Source organism: Physcomitrium patens, chromosome 3 (genome assembly GCF_059467195.1).
Source record: "Physcomitrium patens ecotype Gransden chromosome 3, ASM5946719v1, whole genome shotgun sequence".
In the NCBI taxonomy this organism is placed as follows: Eukaryota; Viridiplantae; Streptophyta; class Bryopsida; order Funariales; family Funariaceae; genus Physcomitrium; species Physcomitrium patens.
This window is the reverse complement of record NC_143412.1, coordinates 12,650,341-12,669,824: the sequence shown is the minus strand read 5'-3', so window position 1 is coordinate 12,669,824 and position 19,484 is coordinate 12,650,341. Positions and strand designations below refer to the sequence as shown.

Below are 19,484 nucleotides of genomic sequence, written 5' to 3'. Positions count from 1 at the left end.
TGGAACATTCGAATCCTCTACTCATACAAGTGCATGAGCACCTGATTATATACCAGCCATTTATTTGTTTATTAGTACTTTGCTTACGTCAGACCAAATCTACGGAGTGGTTGTTGGGCTTCGTCACACAATTGTACAAACTTGTTAATTTCTTGGATCAAAATTTTACCTTGTGATCAAATTTATATATTATGTTTGAAATTATGCAATGTTAAATCCAATAAATATATGTTTAAAAATAATAAGTTATGAATATTTTCACAGTAGTGAATCAAAAAAATTGCAGAACTGAACTTATCTCAATGTAAAAATGTTTATAAACAAATTTTCATTTGCAGTATCACAGTGTTAGAAACCCATGCTAATATTGAAGTTGTTCACATCACCCAGTTTTTTTTTTTTTTTTTTTTTTTTTTTTTTTTTAATTTCATGTAATGGAATAAACACCGAACCACACACGATTTAGAAAGAGAAAACCTCAAATGTAAAACAAATAAACAATCAAAAATCACACACTCAAAATGACTATTGTAGCATTGCAAATATCAATATTCTATTGTAAAGAATGAATTTTGAGCTGGGTAGGGTTTGAATATTGAATCAAGCCTCGTTACAATAGCACCATAAATCACATATATTTTTTGTTCTACACACCTCTCTGAAACCAGCATTTGGAGATACTTGTACCCAGATATTAGTAAGGTGACTCACAGCCATTCCGATATGAATGGTCGACGATGACGTGGAGAGATGAAACCTTCCAAGTAGATTCCGATCCGACGGCGCAACTTCGACGAACTCAACCCTCGTCGATCGGGAGGGAGTAGAATGACGACGGAGGGTGGACGAAGAAGTTGGGAAGGGCACGGATGGACGAAAGAGGGACGAAAGAGGAACGAGATATGGACGGAGGTGGGACGGAGTGGGCGCCGACGAACCTGCGCTCGGCGGGCTTTGTCTCCGTGCGGGGCTCCTCCCTCACACTCTCTCACTCTCTCCATTGCTGTTTTCCCTCCACAGCTTTGCTCCCTTTCGGCTACTCTACTCTACTCTACTCTTTCGCCACACCATTCCCAACCCCGTCGTCGTCGTCGTCTTCATCGCCATTGGCTTTACCGTCTTGTTGCTGCACCTGGTTTGCTTGGTCGACTTTCCGTATCGTTTCTTCTCCGTTGTGGAACCACATGCCACAAATCTCCTCATCCGTGACTCCCCGATACCATCTCAAGTCACAGCGGCAGAAGCAGGAGGAAGAAGGGTGTCGGTTTAAACTTTCGCTTCTTGTCCTCGGAGGGTGTGTACACGCGTAACATTTTCGCTTCTAGAGAGTCCGTTTGTTACTCTCATCGACGTCGTCATGGGCACCGACTTTGGCTCTGGTTTATTGTTGTTGCCCTCTGACGTTTGAATCGACCAGCGGAAGGCTGCGGAGCACACAGCGAGGGTAGCTGGAAGAGGCTAGGGCAAGGCGCGTTTGAGCGGGATTAGTTGCGTGCTTCGTCAAGGCACTTTCAGCTCGGGAAGGTCGTTGAATTCGTTAATGGTGCGGGGGAATATACCCTAGCTGGTCTTTAACTAATTTAGTTTGTTTTGGTTTCGAAACCTGTTTTGGCTACCTTTGGTGCGTGGGAGGAGGTGTCGTGCGGCTTGGTTGGGTTAGGGAACACGTGTGGTTTCGGGCAGTGCTGGAAATATGACAGGCCACGGATGGATCGGGTGTATGTTAGTTTATGAATTACTGTTAACCATGTGAATGGGGGTGAAGAATTGTAGTTCGCGATCGCTTGCGGTGTGGTGGCCGGCAGTGATATGCATTTACATAATTCAATTTTTCGTTGGATTTGTACTTCTCTTTGGGGTGCTATTACACGTGATTCATGTCCGAATTTGTGATACTCACAAAAAAAAAAAAACAAAAAAAAAAAACATGAAATGTAAAGTCGAGAACTGCTTTACAGTGGAATTGTAACAACCAGCACAATATCTTCATGCAAGAGGTCTGTTACTTTCTGCTCGGATCGTCCCCTTGTGGCAGGGTTTAGTTTTTTGGCTTTTGAGGATAATTACAGTTTTTTTTAAGACACATGTTAGTAGACGGTTCACAATCGACAGGAACATTGTCTTCCATATTTTTTGAATTGCTATACGATCATGCTGTGTTGATAAGGAAGAGCTCGACGATAAACAACGTCCCAAGGGGCATGTGACGCGAACCATTTCTCTCTAGTACATATTGTGAGACCAAAAAGTAGTTTTGGCCGGGCTGTAAATATTCCAATGGTGCTAATTTTCTATCTCTGTTATCTATTAGGAGTAGTTTGGGGGAGAGAGTAGATATCTGAGTCTTGCAATTTGTGGAGAGTTTAAATGGAGAAGGTTGTGTTAATTGTGCACATGTGCCCGAATACCACTGGCATGACCTTTTGAAATGTATTCAATCATGAGGCTGCTCTGCTATAGGATAGCGTCCTGGCGAGTTTCCCTCTTAGATGTTTGTGATTTGGTCCGAATGCTTTTTTTTTTTTTTTTTTTTTTTTTAATTTTAATTTTTTTATCTCAAGGTGATGTAGACAGTTCGCGCAATGAATTTTGATGCATTGCAGACGTTCAAGGGATTGAATTGTTCTAGTCCACGAAATGTTGGTGCTAATCCTTTCTCTTGTCTTGTCGAATAGTACGATGGGGATTTACTTGAGCACACCAAAGACTGAAAAGATATCTGAAGATGGAGAAAATGCGGAGTTGCGGTTTGGCTTATCTGCCATGCAAGGATGGCGCGAAAGCATGGAAGACGCAGTACGTTCTCCCCTAAATATTTAAGAACGAACGCTTTGCAAAATAGTTCAATTCGAAAATGTTGGTCTTGAAAGTGATTTACAGCTACGTTCAAAATACTTATGTTATCACAGTGATTATTTTCGATGCTCTTCGGCGTCGACGATGTCGCCTGATGATCCGAGAAGTTCCAGGGCGAATTATGTGAATTTGCATTAAAATTTCGCAGCTCTCTCATACTTAAGGCCACCAGTGTTCCTGTTCTTTGCATTCAAAATTAATTTCAGTAATAAATTTCATGTAGGATTAATTCTTCCACTTGCTGGTGTAAATTGGAAGAGGAGAAAGAAATAGATATGAACAGAACATTCTTGCAAACGCGTGAAGCAGATAAAGTACTGAGATTCAATTGTGTCAAGTTACTTTATTTCTGCACATATCTGCTGCTTATATCTGCTCTTCCATGTGCAGCACACGGCTATTTTGGACGTGGATGAGAAAACATCGACGTCAATATTCGGCGTTTTTGATGGACATGGAGGTGCGTAGTAGGAGCTTCATATACTTATTAAGTCTTAGTGTGGAATTCGTAAATTTATGTATGGGATCGAAGAATTTTTCAACACCGTGTGCTTTAAATGGGCATGGAGAGCTTGGTGAGCCACTAGATTATCGTGCAACATTATCCTACGTAGAGTATGATTCCTTCTGCGTAGATTGAATTAGTCTTTTGCATCTCTCGGCGTTTTCTTTAAACCTTGTTTTGCATGTACTCTTAGTTCCTGTAATGTTGAATGGTCGTCGAGTAGTTTCCCTAGCGAAACTCTGCTGGGTGTATCCAAATCTTTATATAAGCAGCCGTTCAAATACGCCGTGAAGCGGTGGGTCTTGTGTTATTATGATCTCTAAGATACAAATCTATTACCCTGCAGGGAAAGTGGTTTCAAAATTTTGTGCAAAGTACTTACACAGAGAGGTGATAAAGTGTGACGCGTATGCTAAGGGCGATTTAGGTGGAAGTCTAGAACATTCTTTCTTGCGGTAAGTATTGCTATTTAGTTATTTATTTTATGTGGTAAAAAGGAAAAAAGAAGAAATCTTCATTCCTATATAAAAACAGCATAAGTAACAAATAGATTTTGATTTTTGATTTTTTCCTGCCGATGTGCGTTAATAAGAACCCTATGTGCGTTAATAAGAACCCTATGTAAGAATGATATTAATCGACGTTTTATTTGTTTATGTTGCAAGTTATCCGATTTAGTTAACATAGCAGCGCTTTGGTTATATGGAACAATACCTGACTTGATGCACCTGAGGAAGAGTTTGGAGATTTCGTGTACTGTTGCTGAGTTCCTCTTTGTATCATATCCAGTCCACTGTTCGTGAGTTAACAACAGGACATTTTCTCGTCTTGCCAGAATGGATGAGATGATGAAAGGGGCAAGAGGATATAGAGAGCTCATGCTTTTGGAAGAGAAAAGTGGTAAGGCAGGCAATAGTCATGGCTCCGCTAATGACGAAAGTGACAGGTTCAATTCTGCCATACAAACAGAAGGCAATGATGGTAACTGGACTGAAGTGGTGAATTCCTACAACCCTGCACCTTGATTTTTGTGAATTCAAGTTTATTGGTAAATCTCATTATCTTGAGAAGTTTTGTTTGTATGTACTACTGTAAGAGTTGCTTTGAATTACTTATAATTCCTATGCTTAATGAACTCGTTGAATCCCGCATTAAGCATTAAGCATACGAGTTACCCTAAATAATGTACTTAATTGTAAGGTGCTTTGCTCTGCTGTAAATTTCCAGGGGTGGGTTGTTCATGGGATTTTGTGGTTGCTGTAGGGTCCTAATTCAGATTACAAGGGCCCCAGCTCAGGCAGCACTGCAGTGGTGGCTCTGATTCGAGGCAGGAATTTGATCGTTGCCAATGCAGGAGACTCACGATGCATCATATCTCGACGTGGACAGGTCATCACTAACCTAGCTCTGAATTTTTACCAATTTAATTGCAAAATCGGAATTTAGCGTTTGCTAGTACCAAATTCAAAGTACGAATACCATGTCTGCACGCCAGTAAACGGTGTGTGAATTTCTAACGACTCAACATAATCCTTATGTTTTTCTTTTTGAGATATTTTAGGCTGAAAACCTCTCGGTAGATCATAAACCTGAGCTTGAGCTTGAGAAAGAAAGAATTAACAAGGCAGGAGGATTTATTCATGCTGGACGTGTCAACGGTAGTCTAAATCTTACACGAGCAATAGGTATGGCATTTGGATCATCCTAAATGCCTTTCTTTCTCCTCATTTTTCAATTTTGCCGCTCGTACTAGCTGTAGTAATTAGATCTAAAAGACTATTTATTTATTTCTGTGAAGAGCATGCTTTTCCTTGATTGCAGTCTTAAGTCGTTGCGCATGCAGGGGACATGGAGTTCAAGTACCAAACAGATCTGCCGCCTGACAAGCAGATAGTGACTTGCTGTCCAGATATTCGACAGGTGAACTACATTTGTTCGTGCACCACTAATTGTTGCACATGAAAGATAAATGTTAGATCTTGTCTAATTTAATTTTAATTATTGAGTCATGCATGTAATATTTATGAGTGATGTTTTTGGGGTTGGCACAGGTGGATATTGGACCTGGGGATGAATTCATCGTACTAGCTTGTGACGGAATATGGTGAGTTACAATTTTATTGTACTTCTCAGTGGAGAGCAGTAGACGTTTATCTTGAAAATTTACTGTTATGAACGAGAATAACCTTTTGAACTGCGATGCAATTCCTTAGGGGTCTTCTTTTTGTGGTTGGTCACTTGTATCTAGGAGCGTGAGTATAGGTCCAGCATTTGCATGAGAATTGTTTAGAGGATGATTTATCCGTGATGCATCTGTGTGCAGGGATGTTATGTCTAGTCAAGCTGTCGTGGATTTTGTCATACAGAAATTACCTACCGTAAGTACTCATCATGCTTTCAGTGAAGTTCGCATAGTTAATTTTATGCAGTTGTCATGTTTCTTGCATTTCATTTACATAAATTCAATTCTATGTTTCTTCCCTTGGATGTAATTTCCTTGTTATTTAGATGATTGAATGAGAGAGGTAAACGCTCACGTTAATTCTCTTCCATATCTTTATGCCAGGCCAAAACATTATCATCAATATGTGAGGATATACTGGATCACTGCTTGTCCCCTAGCACTCGTCAGCAAGAAGGGTGCGACAACATGAGCATCATCATTGTACAACTAAAACAATCGGGAGGTGTAGCCTCTGGCTCAGCAGATCCAAGTTTATGACGCTAGTTTGATACCGTTCAGACCCCTAAAAGTATTTAACTCAAACCATTCTGTAGGTGCTTTTTGTAAAGTTTTCCTAGGAAAATTAGGTCCCAACAAAACATAGCTTGAATTTTTCTCAGGATTTTAGGGGAAATCCTGAACTCAGAGGGCAGCAGTGTGTTTTTATCTTGGCTCTATTTGGGCTCCTTTGATTCATCAGAACAATTTCGAAGGATCAGTGGACCCCACAAAGTACACTACTTGTATGACTTTTCACAAGTAGAATTTGTACCCCTCTCAACAAGTGCACTGTGAACAAACTTGTTAAAAAGTAATGTTTCTGGAAGGTCTTTGAATATCATTCTTCTTGTTATGATAAGTCCAGTTCACAGTCTGGGAATGTGTGTGTATTGGAATTTAGTATTTAAGAGCGCTTAGAATCAGAACTAGCACAAGGTGATGCAAAAGAGACCCCAAACCCCTTCCCCCCTGACTAGTTATCTCTACCATGGTCTATTTTGTCATTTCCAAATTGGAGTAGTCGCAAAGATTGAATCATGGGAGCATGATGGGTCAATTTAATATTCCTCTACACATACATATATACAAATACTTATATGTTTATATAATACGTATATAATAAGCTTAGCAAGCTTTGTGTCACTTGCAATTAAGTTTTTAGGGATAGCTGTCCTATAAAAACCATATTCACAAGATTTGCAAATTAATCTTTTGTTCAAAGATTTTATATATGATTTCTAACAAATGTCACATAAAATAATTATAAATATATTATTTAATTTTTATTAAAACTTAAAATAAATAAATAAATAATTTCTGTTAATATTTAGAAATTTATGTTTGTATAGCCAATATTTTAATGACGAGTGCTACCAAATCTGTTAACATTTTATCATGATTGTTTTCAAAAATATTGTATCATGATAACATTAAAAATTAGGATATAAATTATTTAGTGAACAAATTACAATACATTTAGAGTTAAAATTTATTACATATACAATGCCACAATATAATGATCACATTTGTATCTCATTGATATAAATGACTTCTCAATTACCTTCACAATAACATTGTTTACCAAATCCACTTGGCCTAACTGCAACTCAACTGATTTTCCAATATGACATGCAACTACAATGTATTTCATTTTCCATAGATTGTTTTGTAAAAGAGTTATTATTATTATTATTATTTAAAAATTAACATTACAATAACATTAGAGTTTTAACAAAAGACTTGCAAGGACTTTCTCTTTTAGATAAAATGGGCATTTTTAATTTTTAAATTTTTTTTCATCATAAGAGAATTAAGACTATAAAAAGAAAAGAAAACAATACTAGAGGATTTTGACAAGGGACTGGGTTGTATGAACCCTATGTGGTGGAGTTGTAACCCACCTAATAGAATTTTCTGACACGGAGAGACCTAGCTAGTTTATCTAATGCATACTCTTGGAGATGAAATGGGTGCTGCAAAATGAAGTTGCAAGACTGCAGACTTGGTGAAACCGTCCACATTGTTTATTCATTTATTGACGAGTGAATAGCCACCAAGCACTGGATTGGTGGCACCCTCATACCACCCTCCAGATGAGCAACGTCATTTCTGCGGTTTTAGCTGTTCAGAGTGATCACTATCTAGGAAGCACTCTCCAGTATTGTTGGATGGATGCAATGTATCAATGGACAAGTTCCTAATCTGTCTTCTCTAATGCCAAACGAGAGGATTCCACTTATCATTCTAATCAACGCTGTAACCTTGAAAGCATCTTTAGACTTGAATGCATTTGTGTGTTCTACAGCTTGTGACACCACCAACTTGCCTACCAGTAATGGAGCAGAGTGGAGTACATCTTAACTCATTGGTCGTGCAGACACTGGTCGGCCAGATTGCTCGGACTGCTAAGGACTCACATTAAAACCAAAAGATGACCAAGTTTTTATTTTATTTTATTTTATTTTAGTTTTTTCAAATTTTGGGAGCGAATCCTTATCCCATGCATCTTTTGACTTGATATCAAACACTGTACAGCATTTCTTCATTTCTCAATCCATATGGGCTGCACAGATAATGAGCATCTAAGTGTACGAGTAGCTCTACGTTGTTCAAATACTGGAAAAAATCTGCATCATGGAGTTGCCAGGTGTTGTCCTTTCCACCAAAATTTTCCGCAGGACTGGTCGATTAATTCTCCACCGACTGCACTTACCAAGATCAAAGTCACTAAAAAGAATTTTTTTTAATCAAAGTTTTAAAATTGCAAATTCCAGGGTAGGAATTCCCAGAGGCTACAACCAAGAGCAAAGATTTTGTGAACATATCGATACAAGGAGGTCCTGAAACAGCCAGCAATAACGACACGAGCTTAGAAAACATTGTCACCAACTTACCATAATCTGTGGTCGGTAAGGGCTATCTTCTTCGCCGCTCTGCCGGAACTTGGGAAGCCACTGCTCACTAGCATCGTACTTCAATTTGCAGCAGAAGTATAACACGACAACCACTAGTGTCCAGTAGGACATGAACAAAAAGTAAAGGAGGGCACTGAGGGCCGCAACAACCACTAGGGTCCAGTGAGGCAGCTTCTCAGGTCTAACTGAAGGCATTGCCATGGATTGGAGCATGGCCAGCAAAACAAAGAGGACAATGCCCACAATGTAAACCCCTAGTACAGTTGGAAAATTCGCCTTAAGGATCTTGAAGCTTCTTTTCAGTGATGCAAGGCCATAAGTCTCAGGCTCCAGAACGGCCACTTGTTGAACCACTTAGAACAGACATCCCAAAGACATCGAAACAATGTATAATAACAGCAGCTTGAAGGACGAGAGCATTCCTGGGTTTATGGTATCCTTCAATATCAAAGATAGGAGGCTAAACCGTAGTGCCAAAACCGAGTAAGTCATGATTAAAATCAGCAGAAACCAAAGAGTGGTGACGAACTGTTTAAACAGAAGGGAAGGGACCGAAAGATGGATTTGATTATGGAAGGGTCTGCTTCATCGCCAGCATAGATGTACTCCACAGTTTTGGAAATGGAAGCCGTGGCAATGCTGACAAGCACCCAAGTTGATGTGGACACAGCGAAACTCACTATTAATATGTCCATCCATAGGGAAGGGTGTGGCGAAGCGTATTCATCCGGCCCAAAGGTTGCCTTCACATTCAGATAGCCTTCACACTTCAGAAACGTGCGACAGCCACATTCTTATTTGACACACTGTAGGAGGTTGCGGATAGATAGCGCTGCAAATTCAGCGTATAAGAAAGAGAGAGAGAGAGAGAGAGTGGTACCTTAGGGGAGGTGCCGCTTACAAAGAAGCCGAAATGCTGGTGGTGGTGATGTGGGTGAGGCATCCACCTGTGAATGGCCGAACCGCCAAATTGGTGAAGAACCCAATGTGAAGAGATCCTCGAGATTGCGATCACCTCCACAACATGAAGCAGTGCGACAGGTAAAAGGAATGTGAAGATGAAAGGATGCAACAGACGGATGTAGTTGCTCAGAAGTCTCCCTGCCTCCTTCAGAATGGTTAGGACGCCACATCCTGCTAAGTTGATAGGATAACTCTCTACCATCTTGACAGTCGACGTGATCGACTTCCACGAGGATCTGTCTCAACCTCAATTGAATGCTCTAATCAAATGATGCACTACACTCGATTAGAAGCTCTCGCTCAGCTAGTTTTTTGTAGTAGACGATCTTATTGATCAGACCGCAAACCCTCACAAGTTACATGCCTCTGATATCTCTTTGCAGAACTCCATTGTGTTCACATCCACCTAAATTGAGAGCAGCGGAATTAGTAAGATTCTTTTCTCTGCGGCCAACGTCCCTAACACAATAACCTCTAATTTGTTAGGCTTTTTCATTTGTCCACACGATGCCCAGGAAATCTGGAGAAGGCCTTGCAAATCACTTATTGATTATGCATCCCGGTCCGAACTTCCTTGCGAGCTTCCTTCCTGATTTACTCATAAGTCCTTCAACATGGGGACTCAAAGTCTATCTGCATTCGCCCAGTGCCATTTGTCGAAGCCAACATAAGATTACAAGTGTCCTTTTGAATCAGGTCTGCGAAGTATTTAATTCATGTCATAAACTTGTACAAAACTTGAGTGCTCGACAGTAAGACTGTGAGACTATCGGCCATCACCAAGACCCTCGAGTACTATTTTTTCTTTTTTAACATCCAATCAAAAAGCTGATCCAGCGAAGAGAGAACATACATCGAAACATCCTCCTTGATGGCGAAATTGCAAGACGTGACCATCCCATGCGGCATTCATTTTTCATGAGAGTCTGTAATATGAATTCAAGTTATACATTATGAGCAAGATCTCAGGTAGCATTGAGGAAATACACCCTACATATTGCAAATTCTGAACGTAAATCAGTTGAAGAATCTTGTAAATACTCACTGGGGTGATGCTAATATTACAAGCTGAGATTCAGTCTTTCGGGAAAGACCGCACTGTGGTTGTATCATTAACTAAAAGTGATGGAGAAGTTGATGCTTCCAAACGGTCATGAGATAGTGATGCGCGACACATTTGGGAAGACATCTGTGACAATTATCAGGCAGAGTACTTGATGAAAGCAAGAGAGGTGAACTTAACATGTTTTGCCTTGACCACCGTCCCACTGCAGATTCTTAAAACAAACCTTACTCACATTTCATAATAAACCGAAAATTCTTCTGCTATTGAGTGAATATCGAACTATTCTTGCCATCAGTCGGACTTGATAAATTCCTGTAGACATACGTGCACTCCACCTGTCTCAGATCAGCATGAAACATGTTTTTCAGTGTTTCAAGATTTCATGGCAGCCCCCTGCTTAATTGCTGACTACAGAAATATCTACACCAATATCACCCGCTGAGGTGAACCGATGTAAGAGCGCGTTTGAGTTGTGAGGAGAAGGCGAGGGCTTAACGCGAAGGAAATAGCATATAGGTGCCAGACAAAGTTGATCGCAATGCTGGACTGGGCGTATCAAATGTCCATCGCAAAAACTTGACTTCTTGCAAAGCTCCGACTAATCACATAGGCATGGATCACACCGATTAAGAAACAGTGCAAACATGCTACCGAAATGAATGAAATCCTAGTTAACAAGACCGGGTTCAGCACTACAGAAATGCATCCATTTGGAATGTGAAGCCTCGGAAACAGATTCGAGGACATGAAAATTTCGATTCATTATCTCATTCGAAGAAATCCTGCACAAGTCGATCTTTAATTCTTCCATGCGACAGGACGAGAACAATCCGACTTGAGGTTGCCACGGGACCCAACTCGTCTCTTATCGCTCCCAATGGAAAGAAACGTGGTTAGTTTCGCTCTGCAGTTGCTTGAATTCGGACAAACGTTATTTTGGGTCCGTGGCGCATGAGATTGCTGTTGCGGGTGAGCTTCGATTGTCTCATTCAGGTCGCAAAATTGACGCAAAATTAGCGCAAAACTGGGTGTCGCACTGATGGTCGCGGTAGAAGGGCCCTCGTCGCACAGGAGGAGGGGACTGTAAGTGGGCCAAGAGTGGGAAAGGAGTTTCTAAGCTGTTTCTCCTCAAGTGAAATCCAAACCCCCGGTTATGGGTCAACTTATGGATGAATGAAAAGTAACACATCCATGAATGAGTGGATGGCAGTCGTCCTTCCTTCCTTTTCTGTTCTTTATTCTAGTTGTCTTTCGAGATTTGTCAATGGACATACTTATTAACGCTTGTTAAATTTAAAACCAACAACAATAATTTAACCTTTATCTATTTATTTATTTATTTATTTTCATTATAAGATTTTACTTGTAAGAGCATTTATACAATCATATTAGTTTTTTGTAAAATCTACATAATAATACAATTTGTTCATGAAAGACTAGCAATTTTTAGCAATCTAATATTCAAATTTCTTAAAATACTACTTATGGTTGTATGGATCTAATTTATATTAAGACTGATGTTCAATGTAAAGATTCTAACTATTATTACTCCCAATTCTAGATTTTATTGGCTTCTATGATTACTTCAAAATTACTCATAAAATAGTACAATACGGTTATATCAAATTTGTTATCAACATTACAGACACTTTTAGATGAACACCACTATTTTACATGAAAATAAAAATTTGAAAATAACCTGTAGGAACATCATTCAATTTTTCAAATTTCAATATTTCGTTACTTAGAGGATTAAATAATATCACATCATACATCAAAATATCTATTCTGTATAATACACGGTTCTTTCCCTTGCTTATATAAATTAGAGAGTACTATTATTGTTCTGGTTGTTTGTTGCAATACAATTTTACATAATTATGTATTCTAAAAACTATAACTAACTAAATAAATAAGCATACAACATTCAGTTCATCCGAATCAATTAAAGGTATTTTAATTATTATTAATATGTTATTCAGAACTATTTTTCCCACTCTTAGAATTTATTTCATTTGTATTGATTGCCAATTTAAAAAATGTACTTGTATGATATATCATAATAAGTCTGTAAAGAGCAAAGAAATTATCACTAGATTTGTGGTATTGTGTCAATGTTATTGTTTATAGTTTTTGTACAGCATTATTTCACACTATGATTGTTTTAAAAATGAATCAAAAGCAGAAACACCAAAGGTAACCACACCAAACCAACTCAAATGTCAGAACTCATGAATCCATTATTTGTTTGAAGTTTGTCCTCTAAAAAGCATAAGGGTTCAATTCGAATCCTTCATGAATGAATGAAAAATGAGCTATAGATGAATGTGGTGGATGGTGAAGCAAGTGGCCACGTCATGATCTCTCTGTCGCCAGGTATGCAAGAGGCTCCAGCTGGGCACAGCGTTCCAGCTCATCTACAGCACAGCGCGAATCATTGGAAGAATAAGTAGAAGAAGAGGAGGAGAGTGAGAAGAAGCGAAGGTTGCTTTGCGAAGCAGCTCCGACGACGGAACATGAGAACCAAAATGGAATCGCCGATTGTAATGGAATTACGATACTGAAGAAGCATCGAAAGCGGAAACAAAGAGATTAAAATTCAACAAAATGCTCATGCGGGCATCTGTAGAGCGTGGAGTTTTTTAACTTTGTGGTAGAGATAACTCAGAAACGAAGTCCTTATCCTGGAATAAGTTGACAATGTCAGACAGAGCATGGTGATGCGGCCAGAAGCGTGACGAGTCCTTGTCATGGCGGGCCATGGCTGCGTAAAGCTGGGGAATCCAAGCGGTACACGGTCGATAGTTATTGTCAAAACGTTGCAAGAGCAGACAAAACTTCTTCGCTGAAGCTACGGCAACAGTGGAATTTGAGACGAGTCAATTGGTGGTTAGCGGTGGAGGTGGCCTACACAATGCCCCCCCCATGTTCATGACAGTTTTGTGCTGCGAATAGCAGGTCAACCTCGAGAAGTTACTCCTTGTTTGTAGAGTAATCTTTCTGACAGTGCAGCAGAGAGGCTCGTTCTCTAGTGATAGATGCTGTAGTTGAAACCGTTCACAATCGTCTTCCAACAGCTTGTACAGATACAGTCTTCGCACAGTAAAGATGGTTATCGATTCACGTGAGTTTGAGACTGTGATGTTTTGAGCTGCGTACGATTAGATTGGAGAGATGTTTATTTTTGTGCAAGTCATTGGCAGTGTTGGTTAAATTTGGTCCTTTCGAGAGGATTGTTCACTTTCGAGAGGATTGTCCTTTCGAGATGGTCACTCTGATCTATTACTATTGTTATGTGATATAATTGCAAGACAGTGCTAGAGTGAAATTAAATGTGAAGGTGATTGTATCAATTCTATGTGATGGTTGACTGGGCAGGACTTTTGCCTCAGTGACGAAGAAACGCTCAATCTTTCGATTGTATCTGCACAAGTTCCCTGTTTAAATAGGATAAAGTAGATTTTAAGTTGGACTATGCGTGGTTGAATGCATCTCCACAGGAAGACAGGAGGAAGGTGGTTCGTACACCTGTGCATGTTACCAATACACAGGGCTCTGTCAGTCTGCACATATTGTCGATTGCACACAGAGGATTAACAAAAGGCAGTTTGTCCTCAAGGAAAGCTGCTGGAGTGTACAAGATCTCGTCGTCTCGCGTAGCAACCTGAAGTTGGGTACCGATGGGCGGCACTATTCTGTTTCACGAAACACGCAAGTGAGGATCAATAGAAGTTTTTGTACAGCGATGACACTCAAGTACAGAAGTTGGAGTGTCATAGAGATAGCACGTGCATGTGCCACCAAAAGGAAATTGAGTGCACGGAGATGGAGGAAACAGGAGGATTGTCAGAGTGATTGTTTTGTCCCAATATAAATATGATGCAAGTACTGACATTTTCTTCTTTATTTTTCTTCGATCTCCTCTCACTACTTTTGATCGAAGAAAGACCAGCGTAGGACCTTCGTTTTTGAGGGAGCAAGCGGCCGCAAAGTTGCGATTTAGCTTGGACGTGTTCAGCACGTTACAAATCTGATGTTGGAAGTTGTTGTTGTGGTTCCCCACTGACTGTCAGTCTAAAACGTGGTGATAGCGAGCACTGTTCCCCTACTTGGTGAATAATCCATCTCCTTCCAGCAGAGACTTAATTGAACGGTGAGGTCAATCAGTTGCGCAACGTAAGTTTATCTAGAAATGATATTCATTTGCTTCAAAGCAAGAAAGCAATCGCATCGAACTCTTTATCAGCAGCTTCATTCTGCTACGGCATAGTGAGCCTACCTAGAAATCTTCTTGTCGTAGTTGTCATGCATCGCGTTTCAGTGGTTGAATGGAAGGGAAATGGGCACAGAGGCATAGTAAGTTACGGCACGGTGACTTCCTTTTCAAAACATTACAAGCACGAAGCGACTGCGATGTCGCACTCATTCTGGAAGAAGCGACGCTCTATTTGGCTGTCTATTTGCATCTTATTTACCGTCTTCGTCCTCTGTGTCTCTGTCCTTCCCGCTCCTATGGATGTTTCGGAAAATTTAGAAACTGGACCTCTGGAGTTGCTAAGAAAGGGATTGCCGATTGAGAAGAAAAGTTATGTGTTACATGAGAGAATGGATGGATTGGAGAAGAGCAGGAAAGAGTGGCAGCTCAAACCTGATCATTTCACCTTTTATAATACTTTGAGTAAGTATTTCTGACCTGCTTGCATCCTGTCTTGGTTTAAAAGTTTGATTCGATTACAAAGAACCCAGTAATTGTGCAACCTTTCTTCTGTTCTGAAAACTTTGTCTTAGAAGGCAGATATGGCTCTCTCAGTCCGCATGTGCACCTTGAAGTCCTTCTCAGATCCTCTCCAGGTCACGGACATTGAGTTTAATGCCTATTGTTCATTGGCGGTTTGCTTAATCTCGATTTTTCAAGTTCCCGTCGAAAGTCGACAACTAAACGTGCCACATAGAGATTCCTAACTTGCATAACTAACGAAGGCGAGTTTGCATCCTCATTTGCTGGACTCTTGATCGGGTTTTTATGTTTTGAAAATTCGCCAGTTACCGAATTCTGGGCAGCATTAATCCAAGAAGCCTCAGTGAATCTAATATTGTGATTGTGGACATAGTAATCTTCAGGAAATGTCCCTACCCCGTTCAATCCTTTGAACCTCACCAACGGAATTCGAGTTTATGTCTACGACTTGCCGCAAAAGTTCAACAAGGATTGGCTGGTTGATGAACGCTGTTCCAATCATTTGTTTGCTTCTGAAGTTGCCATTCACAAAATTCTTCTGAGCAGCCCTATCAAAACCTTGAATCCTTACGAGGCCGATTTTTTCTTCATGCCTGTATATTTCTCGTGTAAGTTTAGTTCGAAGACGGGCTTCCCTCGGCTCGGGCATGCGCCGAAACTCATGGAAGATGCTGTAAATCATGTGTCTTCTATGATGGAGTTCTGGAATCGCAGCGGTGGGAAGGATCATGTTTTCGTCGCTGCACATGACTTCGGTGCTTGCTTCCATTCTCTAGAGTCGGAGGCAATTGCACACGGAATACCAGAGATCGTGCAAAGCTCCTTGATCCTGCAAACCTTTGGAGTGCACGGCTTTCATCCTTGTCAAGCAGCAGAGAATATTCAGATTCCTCCATATATTTCGCCCTCAACAGTATTTTCGTATGTCAAAAAGCCCCCAGAGGAGCAAAGAAGGAACATATTTGCATTTTTCAGAGGGAAAATGGAGATTAACCCCAAGAACGTCAGTGGCCTGGTTTACAGCAGGTACGTATCTACATTTCTCAGTTCTTCTGTTGGATGTCAACCTTCCTAATCCTTGGTTCCTTTGACCTTCACAAGAGTTGCCCCCAGGATACTAAAGATTGCCACGTGATCCAGACCTTGTCACGAAACTCTAACATAGTTCTACATGTTTATTTTTAAAGAACCTTCTTCGTTGTAAGGTATGAGGAAAGGACTGAGAGACAATCCTTTCATCAGTCTATGTTAGTGCCATCACCGACCAGGGTTATACGTTTGTGGATTGAATGATTAATGGAAGGCCTTCATAGACCCTCTGATTCTGTGTGTCAGCTATTGCCCTTGTTAACTCTCTCTGACTGATGGTTGCATATTGGTTCAATCGATGAAGAGATGAGAATGGTGAGTATCCATTTGAATATGCTGGTTTGAAGTGATTGCACCTGTTTGCAGAGGCGTGAGGACATATATTTACAAGAAGTTCTCGCGGAACAGACGTTTTTTCTTAAAGCGACATCGAGCAGACAATTACCAACTGGACCTGCTTCGATCAACATTTTGCTTGTGTCCCTTGGGGTGGGCACCGTGGAGTCCTCGAATTGTTGAAGCTGTCGCGTATGGCTGCGTTCCTGTGATCATAGCAGACAACATCCGTCTGCCATATTCACACGCCATTGACTGGAGTAACATGTCGTTAAACATTCGTGAGCATGATGTACATAAACTTTACAAAATTCTTCTCAACGTGGCGGCAAAAAATTTATCCAGCATACAGAAGAACCTCTGGAAGGAAGAGAACCGGCGTGTGTTGCTTTTCATGGAACCACTAGCGAAAGGTGATGCTACATGGCACATGTTGGATCGCTTGTCGACGAAAGTTGACCGATCTTTTGTCAAGCACGAAAACTTCTGACCAAGATGTTAAGAATACGTTATCGAATCGGACACAAGCTACCTGTTGAGTGAAAGATTAAAGAGAGATCGACCTTTTTGAAATTTAAAAGGGCTGTGTTGTATTCTACACTCTTACAGCCCTGTTCGTCATGACTCACGAGGTCCAAGACGTGGATATAATCTGACTTTATCACGTCGTTACAACCACTTTGACAAGTTGAAAGCAGTGCTGAGAAAAATGACCCGATAATGCTTGCTGAAAAGGACCAAGCGAGTGCGAGACCAGGATGCGAAACAAGGAAGTGCGAAGAGAAATGGCGATTCTTCGGCAACGATCTGAGCCAGCAACCAGAGATGCATGCTCCCAAGCACAAGAAAACCTTCTTCCAATGCATCCTTAAATTTTGAAATGATCTATTCCCGAAAATGCCACAGCTTTCACGCCAATTGAACTAAAACCCGAAATTTCAGTTGACGTAGTATCAAAAATATATTAAATATTTCTGCAAGTGACATGCACAAGATTTCTAACGAAAATTTATTTAGAAAATAGATTTTTTTACTTAGATCACCTATTTACTCCATGTATAGTAACATTAATAAACAATATGTATTTTTTGGGACTCAAATTGTAATTCATTAGAATAGAAGTTTTTGATAATTTAATAAATAAATAAAATTATGATAAAAAATAGGTTGGGATTTAACTATAAAAATCTTCAAAAAGACCAAAACTAAATTAAAAAATTTAGTAGTTGTTACAACAAAGTATGATAAATTTCCAAATTATTTATGTAAATAAAAAAATAAAAAAATTAAAAATATTAGATAGAAAATATTCTATTTAAAAAATTACAAAAATCTTAAATACAAATAGGACTTTTGATTTTACAAATATTTCATATAGCTATTCAAACTTACTCTATAAATTTGATACTTTTAGGAAGTTATGTTACAATTAATTTACAACTTGACACTTTGGCCATAAGTATTTTGGTTTTAATGAATCTTCCACAAGATCTCTTTGGTAGCTAGGATATACAAAGACAAGAGTGACGCATTTTAAGTTACTAATTTGAATAAAATCTCCTATATAATTAAAATACTACCGAAATATTCTTCAAAATCAATCTTATAAATATCCTTTTTGTATTTTAGTCTTACTTTTTTATTCTCTAGTTTCTTAATTTTTAGCTATAGGTATTTTATTTTTTTTATCCTCTATTTATATATATATTTTATTTATTTTTATTTATTTTTTATAATAAAATATGAATCCATTGTATTTTTTTTTTTTTTTTTTTTTTTTTTTTTTTTTTTATATTTTTTAGATTCATATCTTTAAGAACAAAGTATAATCTTTTTCATTCTTTACTTTTTAATATTTTTTATTTAATTATATATCTTTTTTTATATTATATAAGTATTATTATTATTAATATTATTTTTTATTAAAAAAACTTCTTGTTTATATTTATATTTATATTATAAAATAAATTATTATATTATTTTATGCTATTATATATAGAGAGTTGTTAAAGCCACAATTCAATTTTGTTAAAGCTACATCCTTTAGCCATGTTATAATTAATTCAATTTAACGTCATTCCAATCTATATGATATGCTCATGACTATGGTTCAATGCAGATGAGATAAATCATCATATTTTAAAATGTATCCAGTCATTTAGCTTAGTAACTATGAGTGCAAAAGTAGTTCCATCCTTTGTGCCTAAGACTCACTTCTACTTGAAATTCTCTTAATAAATACGGAGGATAATCTTGTACTTTGTGTCCAAGACTTTCTTCAAAAAGCATAAGAAGAATAAACATACACTAGTATCAAGTTTGTCATCCGATGTATGAAAATTGATGTTTCTTGTCTTCCTCTCTTTTTCTCAAATGATTGAAGTTTATTGCTTCTTCCTTTAGGGCTTTATTTGTTTAGAGTTGTATTGCTTGAATTTCTTAGGGTAGAGGTGTGTACCTTGGATCCATTAAAGATTGAAAATTGAATGATTAAGGTTGTGAAGGAACCTTAGGAGGTATAGAGATGATTTTTTTGTAGGACATTTTTGATTTGGTACCCAAGCAATGCATTCTAAGCATTAATAATATTACTAAGTATTGATATGACTTTTTCAAGATTTGCAAGCTTAATATGTTTTTATATTCTAAAGTTTATTAGAGATGTTTTTATTTTTTTCACCTTATTTCATCAATGACATGAGCCAGACCTTGTAGCTTGGAATCTAGTAGTAGAATTATTAGAGTAGAATATTATAGCAAAATTATAAGTAAGAAGTTTAGATATATTATCA

At 38.7% G+C, this 19,484-nt stretch overlaps 2 protein-coding genes and 1 long non-coding RNA gene across 7 annotated transcripts; 2 read left to right on the top strand and 1 right to left on the bottom strand.

Moving 5' to 3' along the window:
* The first annotated feature begins 976 nt into the window (after positions 1-976).
* LOC112280459 (putative protein phosphatase 2C 60) lies at positions 977-6,426 on the top strand. 4 transcript variants are annotated; one of them, XM_024515981.3, is made up of 11 exons: positions 977-1,294; positions 2,676-2,796; positions 3,247-3,316; positions 3,708-3,816; positions 4,197-4,359; positions 4,625-4,750; positions 4,923-5,046; positions 5,205-5,281; positions 5,413-5,465; positions 5,685-5,739; positions 5,928-6,426. In XM_024515981.3, exons 1-11 carry the CDS (start codon positions 1,185-1,187, stop codon positions 6,081-6,083), a joined length of 1,164 nt encoding a protein of 387 aa, XP_024371749.1. In that variant the 5' UTR covers positions 977-1,184; the 3' UTR covers positions 6,084-6,426. The 4 variants fall into 4 exon arrangements, with proteins under 4 accessions (XP_024371749.1, XP_024371750.1, XP_024371752.1 ...); XM_024515982.3 differs by having other exon boundaries at positions 977-1,543; XM_024515984.3 differs by having other exon boundaries at positions 977-1,997.
* A 1,646-nt stretch (positions 6,427-8,072) lies between these two features.
* Positions 8,073-9,847, bottom strand: LOC141045130 (uncharacterized). Its single transcript, XR_016502114.1, has 2 exons — positions 8,480-9,847; positions 8,073-8,288 (listed from the first exon to the last, which is right to left on the bottom strand). It is a non-coding gene; the product is annotated as an uncharacterized LOC141045130 (long non-coding RNA).
* A 3,355-nt stretch (positions 9,848-13,202) lies between these two features.
* On the top strand, positions 13,203-17,792 carry LOC112279312 (putative glucuronosyltransferase Os03g0107900). 2 transcript variants are annotated; one of them, XM_024513636.3, is made up of 4 exons: positions 13,474-13,653; positions 14,030-15,207; positions 15,651-16,293; positions 16,723-17,792. In XM_024513636.3, the coding sequence occupies exons 2-4, from the start codon at positions 14,835-14,837 to the stop codon at positions 17,180-17,182; spliced, it is 1,476 nt and encodes a 491-aa protein (XP_024369404.1). In that variant the 5' UTR covers positions 13,474-13,653; positions 14,030-14,834; the 3' UTR covers positions 17,183-17,792. The 2 variants fall into 2 exon arrangements, with proteins under 2 accessions (XP_090104944.1, XP_024369404.1); XM_090248818.1 differs by having other exon boundaries at positions 13,203-15,207.
* The last annotated feature ends 1,692 nt before the right edge of the window (positions 17,793-19,484 follow it).